At 35.9% G+C, this 8,164-nt stretch overlaps 1 protein-coding gene across 2 annotated transcripts in view; it reads left to right on the forward strand.

Annotated features, from left to right (window-relative positions):
• The window catches only part of ADK (adenosine kinase), a 550,542-nt gene extending 546,576 nt beyond the window's left edge, over nucleotides 1-3,966 (forward strand). For both annotated transcript variants that reach the window (XM_010852351.1, XM_010852352.1), the window contains exon 11: nucleotides 3,169-3,966. In XM_010852351.1, the coding sequence (XP_010850653.1) occupies nucleotides 3,169-3,293 (125 nt within the window). In that variant the 3' untranslated portion in view covers nucleotides 3,294-3,966. The remainder of the gene's footprint in view (nucleotides 1-3,168) is intronic.
• Nucleotides 3,967-8,164: the final 4,198 nt, after the last annotated feature.

An 8,164-nucleotide genomic window follows, 5' to 3' on the forward strand; every position in this document is an offset into this window, starting at 1 on the left:
GAATCCCATGGACAGAGGAGCCTGGCGGGCTGCAGTCCATGGGGTCACAAAGAGTCGGACGCAACTGAATGACTGAGCACACGCACAGGCGATCGGTACTGGAGCGTTTCAGTTCATCTGTGCTCTTGCCAACACTTGCTTTGTCAGTCTTCTTTCATTTTAGCCTTTCTAGGGATGGGCAGTGGTATTTCATGGTGGCTTTAATTAGCATTTTTCTAACAGATAATAATGTTGAACATCTTTTCCTGTGCTTGTTTGACATGTTTATCTTCTTCACTAAAATGTTTGTGTAAAAGTGTTTAATTTAGCAAAGTCAAAATTATTTTTTCTTTCATAAAAGTTTACACTTTTTATGTCCTAAGATCTTTGGCAAGTTCAAAATCACAAAGATTTTCTCATAAGTTTTCTTTTCAGTTTTATAGTTTTAGCTCTTGCATTTAGACCTATGATCCACTTCAAGTTAATTTTGTGGTTGGTGTGAAGAAGGGTAGAAGTGTATGTGTTTTTTATGTTTTCACATATGGCCCATCCAGCTCTTCTAAGAACATTTGTTTAAAAAGAAGTCTATTATAATAACATGGAAAAAAAGAAAGATTATCCTTTCTCCATTGAATTGCTTAATACCTTTATAAAAATCAGCTGACCATATAGAAGTAAGTTTATTTCTGGATTGTCTGTTCAGTTTCACTGATTTATTTGTCCATTTTAATGCCTGTACCACAGTGTCTAAATTATTTTAGTTCTATAGTAAATTTTTAAATCAAGTACTCTTGTTTTCAGAGTTCTGTTTTAATTAGTCTAAATTCTTTGCATTTCCACATAAATTTTAGAATCAGCTTGTCAGTTTCTTTTAGAAAAGCTTGCTGGAATTTTGGTTGATATTACATTGAATCAGTAGAGGTGATAGCAATATTGAGTCTTCTGTTCTCTGAATAGTTTATAGCTCTTCATCTTACTTAGCTTGTTTTTTATCTCTCAGCATTGTTTTTTGTTTGTTTTGGGTTGTTTCCTCAGCATTATTTTGTCATTTTCAGTGTTGAGGTCTTACACAGCTTTTGTCAGATTTAGGTATTTCACATGTTTGGTAGTATGGTGAAGAGTATTTTTAATATCAATTTCTAACTGTTCATTGCTGGCATGTACAATTGCTATATATACACACATTACTAGTACAAAAATTCAGTTGATTTTTGTATAGGAATCTTACTTACATCCTGCAACTTCACTAAACTAACTTAGTAGTTCAAGTTAACTTTTTTCTGGATTCCATAGGAATTTTTAGATAGACTAGGATTTCTCAGTTTGGGTATTATTGACATCATAGGATATTTAGCAGCATCCCTGGGCTCTACCCTCTAGTTGCCATTAGCACCCTCTGGCACAAATATGACATTGCCACATGTTCTCCAGGAGGCAGAATTGCCACTGTTGAGAACCATAGATATAGGTGGTCATGCCATCTGCAAATGAAGACAGTTCTACCTCATTTTCAATTTTGATGCCTTTTCTTTCTTTTGTTTGCCTTAATGCACGGGCTAGAGTCTACATTACAACGTTTAAGAACAAACATTCTTTCCTTGTTCTCAATTCTAAGGGGAAAAACACTTCATCATCCTCTATTAAGAATGATATTAACTGCAAGGTTTTCATAGAAGTTCCCTTCTGTTACTAGTTTGTTGAAAGTTTTTTTTAGAAATCCATCTTGGGTTTCATCAAATGCTTTTTCAGCATCTATGAAGATGACCTTATGATTTTCCTGATTAATATGGTAGATTACATTGATTGATTTTTGAAAGTTAAACCAACCTTGCATTTCACCTTATCATGAATTACTATCTTTTTAAATATACTGTTGGATTGGATTTGCTAAAATATTTGCATCTTTTCTGATTATACTATCAGAGTAAAGCTGGCCTCAAAGAGTGAGTCAGAAAATACCCTTTTTAGTTTTCTAGAGTTTGTATAACATTGGCATTATTTTTCTTCTTTAAATGTTTGGTAGAATTCAGCAGTGACACCATCTGAACTGGAATTTTCTTTATGGGAAGCTTTTTAATTTTAAAATTAAATGTTTAATAAACACAAGGCTATTCAGATTATCTGTTTCTTCCTGAGTGAGCTTTGATAGATTGTGTATCTCCAGAAGTTTGTCTTACTTGTCAAATCTGAACACCTTATAGTTCTATAACACTTTGTTGGCATTAAGTTGTTAATAACATTTCCTTATCCTTTTAGCGTGCGTAGATGCTATGGTGATATGATGTCTCTTATTATCAGTAGTGACCATTTATGTCTCTCCTCTTTTTTTTTCCTTCTCAGTCTGTGTAAATGTTTATCGTACTTTGATTCCTATTTCCATCTTCTTAACTCGGTAACTGTCAGGCTCTGCCTGGGTTTTCCTTCCATGAATCATGGCCTGGTAGTTTTCCTCATTTGTTTCCCTTCTTTCATGTATCTTTTGTGACTGATGTACTATATTTGAAAAACTTAGTTTCATATACTTTGTTTTTAAAGTTGTTTCTGAAGAAAGGGTAAATCTGATTCTTTTATTTCATCTTGATTGGAAGCAAAAGGCCTCAGCATTGTTATCTAATCATATTTATTTTAATGTCAAACTGATCCATGGTGCTTGACTCTAGATATTATTTCTCTGATACTTCTGGGAGTGAAAAAGGTATATAAATGGTCCTTCATAACTTTTCAACTCTCAGATTTGTTCTTGGAGAGATATCCAGATGAGAGAGTTTTTCCCAAATAACAGTTCTCTAGGAATAACAGCAATACAGAAGGAATTTAGAGAGATAGGCAGAGGTTTTAGAGCTCTGCTCTAAACCTATTTAGAGCTCATAATTTCTCAGCTATAAAGACCAAAGATAATACTATTTGGCCAGTAATTCTTTCTTACAACCTTTTATTGTCAAAATTAAAGGAAAGCATGAGCGTTTATGCCTAGAAAGACTAGACTGACTTGATGATGGGTTGTTACGTCCCAACTTGAGCTCTTTAAAAGAATTCTTAGGGAAGAACCCTCTAACCCCGGAAGTTTGACACTTCACTATCAAGACTAAAGAAAGGCATAGGTATGTAGACCATATTTTGTTCTGACCATATGACATTTCTGATGCTATTACACAGTACTCATGTTTCTCCCTTCTGTCTGTGTTCCAGGTTTTCTGTCTCAGCTGGTCTCTGACAAGCCTCTCACTGAATGCATCCGTGCTGGCCACTATGCTGCAAGTGTCATAATTAGAAGGACTGGCTGCACCTTTCCTGAGAAGCCAGACTTCCACTGATGGAAAAGCATGAAACTGCATCCCAGGAGTACAGACACTGCCCTGATTGTTTCCTGAGAATTCCCATATTAATAAAAAAGAAAATTAAATGCCACCTTTCCTACTATAATAATGTTGATTCTTAATTTAGGGGGTACAGTAATGCACAATAGAATCTTTGTTCTCTCAACAACCTAAAGTAGGAGGTTTATTTCCACAGTCTGATAGTGCCAGGTAAATGTCAATTAAACAGAAATATAGTATTTCAATTGATTTTTGTTTCATTTTCCATTGCATTGTAAATTCATGTGTACTAAGCAAAGTGATCATTTTTTTACATTTCTGCTTTGAATGCAGATGCAATTTAATATAATAGATTTTTTAAAGGAATTAAAGATAATACATAAATCTTTAGCTTTTATACAAATATATTTAATTCAGAAGTGTGTTTATACACATATACACACATGTGTTCATATATGTACCACATATATACATGACAAATGGTTAAATAAGGTGCAGAAATATTTATCTTTGCAAGTTATGCAAGTTCATCAGTGTGTACTCAAACATGTAATAAATTTTGGATAATTAATTTGCCAAATTATAAGCTATATTACAATATTCAAGTCATAATCTTATATTTACTTATGGTACTCTGTATTTGATACAAATAAAAACTTGTCATAAAGGGCTTTTTTTCTGTCTTTGTCCTGTACTCAGCAAACTAAGGAAGAAAGATAACTGTCTAATCCTGGGTCCTGAAATAGCTGATCTGTTTATGGAGATAGAAAAAACAACATAACACATCAAAAAATAACTTAGTATTGGAGACCAGTAAGCCACTGTTTTCAGGAAGACGGAATGGTATGATATAACTTATGGGGAATGCCCTGGCAGACCAGTGGTAAGGACTTAATATTTCTGCTCCAGGAGGCACAGCTTCAGTCCCTGGTCAGGGAATTAAGATCCTACATGCTGGGTAGCATACCCCCCACCCCCCAAAAAATCTTAAAAAAATGGAACCTCTAGAGTCAGACTTACTTACCTTGATAAGAGCTTAGCCTCTTGAACGTCAATTTCCTTTCTATAAAATGGAATCATAACCCCTATGTATGAGGTCATTGAGATGATTCAAGAGGAGATACTAGGTACAAAATGCTTGTTACAAGTCTAATAAGAACCTACTATTGTTATGATTATTGTCACTGAAGAAGAAGAAAATCATAGTTATAAAACCGAATTCATAGAAAAATGTTGAGGTTTTTGTTTTATGTTTAAGAAGACTTTTAGGTCTCCTGTGCTAATCTTTTTTACCATTGTTGAGATAAAATTCATAGGCCATAAAATTTTTTATTTTAAAGTATACAATTCAGTAGGTTTTCGTATATCCACAAAGTTGTGTAGCTATCACCAATATCTAAATCAAGAACATTTTCATCACCCCAAAAGGAAACCCTTTTCTTCCCAATTCAATCCCCATCCTCTTGATAACCACTAATCTATTTCCTATCTCTCTAGATGTGCCTATTCTTGATGTTCATAAAAATGGAGTCATATAATAATGTTTTCTTTTGTGTCGGGCTTCTTTCACTTAGCATGTTTTCAAAGTTTACTTATCCTATGATATTTTCAGTACTTCTTTTTATTGCCAAATAATATTTCTTTGAATACATATGCCATATTTTGTTTATCCATTCATGTTGATGGACATTTCAGTTGTTAATGACCCAGTTAACCCTTTGGGGCTATTATGAATCATGCTGTCATTAACATTCATGTCCAAGTTTTTTATATGGATGTATGTTTTCAATTCTTTGGGGGTATATACCAGAAGTGGAATTGCTGGATCACATGGTAATCCTATGGTTAACTTTTTGGGAAATTGCCAGACCTTTCCAAAAGGACTGCCTCATCTTGCATTCTCACTGAAAAGGTTTGTGAGTTTCAATTTTTTCACACCCTTGCCAACACTTGCTACTCTCGTTTGATTATAGCCATCTTGGAGGGTATAAAGTGATATCTCATTGTGTTTTTAATCTGTATTTTCCTATTTATTAATGATATTGTATTTACTGACCATTTGGATTTCTTTCTTTGGAGAAATGTCTATTCAAAGTTATTGCCCATTTTTCTTTTTTTGTCTTAATTTATTTTATTTTTTAACTTTACAATATTGTATTGGTTTTGCCATATATCAAAATGAATCTGCCACAGGTATATACATGTTCCCCATCCTGAACCCTCCTCCCTTCTCCCTCCCCGTACCATCCCTCTGGGTCGTCCCAGTGCACCAGGCCCAAGCATCCAGTATTGTGCATCAAACCTGGACTGTACTGTCCATTTTTAAATTGAGTGGTTTGTCCTTTTATTGTTGAGTTGTAAGCATTCTTTGTACGTTCTGTATATTATCAGTCATGTGATTTACAAATATTGTCTTCCACCGCTTGGGTTGTAAAGCATAGTTGTTTTTTTTTTTTCCTTTTGGCTGGGCTCTGCAGCTTGTGATTGGGCTTCTCAGGTGGTACTAGTGGTAAAAAATCCTCTTGCCAATGCAGGAGACACAAGAAACGTGGGTTTGATCCCTGGGTCAGGAAGATTCCCTTGAGGAGGAAATGGTAACCCACTCCACTATTCTTCCCTGGCAAATCCCTTGGACAGAGGATCCTAGTTGGCTACAGTCCATGGGGTCACAAAGAGTCAGACACGACCGTGCACACGCATGTGGCTTGAGGGATCTTAATTCCCTGATTAGGGATTGAACCCGTGCCCTTGGCAGTGAAAGCATGGAGTCCTAATCACTGGACCGCTAGGGAATTCCCCAGATGTTTTTAATTTGTATGAAAGCCAGTTTCTCTTTTTTTTTTTTTTTTGGTCAATTGTGCTTTTGGTTTCATGTCTGAGAAACCATTGCCTAATCCAAGGTCATGAACAATTAACATCTATATTCTCCTCTAAGAGTTTTATAGTTTTTGCATATATTTGAGTTGGGAGGTCTAATTATCTTGCTTCTGGATATGCAGTTGTCCCTATACCTTGTTAGAAGTGACTAGTTTCTCCACTATTGTATTGTCTTGGGGTTTCCCTGATGATAAAGAATCCGCCTGCAATGCAGGAGACCCAGGTTTGATGCCTGGGTCGGGAAGATCCCCCGGAGAAAGGAACACTCCAGCGTTCTTGCCTGGAGAATTCCATGGACAGAGGAGCCTGATGGGCTACAGTCCATGGGGTCACAAAGAGTCAGACACAACGGAGCAACTAACACTTTTACTTTCACTTTAATCGTATGGTCTTGGCACCCTTGTCAAAAATTATTGGCCATAAATACAAGGTTTTATTTCTGGACTCTGAGTTCCATTAGTTTGTATGTCTGTATATTATCCTTATGCCAATCGGGACTGTCTTGATTACTGGAGCTTTGAGTAAGTTTTGAAATCAAAGTCCTCTAACTTTGTCTCTCAAGGACAATTAGTTTTTGAGTGTTAGAGTATCTTTATCATATTAAAACTACTACAGAATGTCTTCCTCTTAGATCAGTAGTTCTGACACTGATAAACCTTTCCTATTCTTTTTTTGATAAGAAAGTCCTTTACCCCAAGGTTATTGATAAGTACCACTCACTGGCTAGACTTTTATGACAGTCACTATTTTTAAGAGGTTCCAGAAGCATGCTTTCTGGTAGTAATTAACATGCACACAGATCACATAACTTTCTTGTATTAGCAAAATAGTCATTGGGATGTGTGTATTTTTTTCTTGGATTTATGGCATACTTTTTTTAGTTTTCTGTTTTATTAAAAGACAAGGGAAAAATAATTGCTAGCCTTGCTGACCAGGTCTCAAGAAAACTGCCTCTTAACTGGCTGTCAGGCATCCTCTTCTCTTGGCTAAATTTTTCTATCTTGGAATGATGAATAGCTAACCTAGTTCCCCTTTATAACATCTTGATTTAACAGATAGCTGAGGGAAGACATACAGGACTGGGAATGGGGGAAGGGATAGTGAAGTTGTCAAGAAAACATGGGTTCTGGTCTCAGGTTGGCTTCAAATAGTTGAGTGACTCTCATTTTATGTATTGGGTTGGCTAGAATGTTCATTTGGGATTTTTGTATGATGTTACAGAAAAATCCCGAACAAACTTTTTGGTCAAACCAATAATTATGAAAATATAAATGCTTTGGTTGTGACATTCCTAAAGGATATTATGTATGAATGGTTTTAACAAGGCTGCTTTCCTGAATCTGGGAAAAGATGGTCTTTACAAGCCATTCATTTGCTTGTTACAGTTGGGTGAATTGGGTGGGCATAGGAAACCCATGCCTCAGGGGTGAACCTAGGTGATCTGGAAAATTAGATTAAAAAATACATGTACTTACTTTAATTGGGGATAATTACTTTACAATAGTATGATGATTTTTGCTATACATCAATAAGAATGGGCCATAGTTATACGTGTGTCCCCTCCATTCTAAACTCCCCTCCCACCTCCTTCCTCACCTTATCCCTCCAGGTTGTCGCAGACCACCCAGCAGCTTTGGATGCCCTGCTTCATACATCAAACTCACACTGGTTATGTATTTTACATAGGCTAATGTATATGTTTCAATGCTATTCTCTCCAATCATCCCATCCTCTTCTCCCACTGAATCCTAAAGTCTGTTCTTTACATCTCTGTCTCCTTTGCTGTCATGTATGTAGGACTGTCAGTACCATCTATGGTATTTTTCTTTCTCTTTCTGACTTACTTCACGCTATATAATAAGCTGTAGGTTCATCCACCTCATTAGAACAGACTCACATGCATTTCTTTGCGTAAGAGAATTAGATTATTGAGGCTGGCCTAGTCTCAGCAGGTGATCAAGTTTGCCTGAAAACTGCTGCCATGATGTGGA

Source organism: Bison bison, unplaced genomic scaffold (genome assembly GCF_000754665.1).
Source record: "Bison bison bison isolate TAMUID 2011002044 unplaced genomic scaffold, Bison_UMD1.0 scf7180017864309, whole genome shotgun sequence".
Classification (NCBI taxonomy): Eukaryota; Metazoa; Chordata; class Mammalia; order Artiodactyla; family Bovidae; genus Bison; species Bison bison.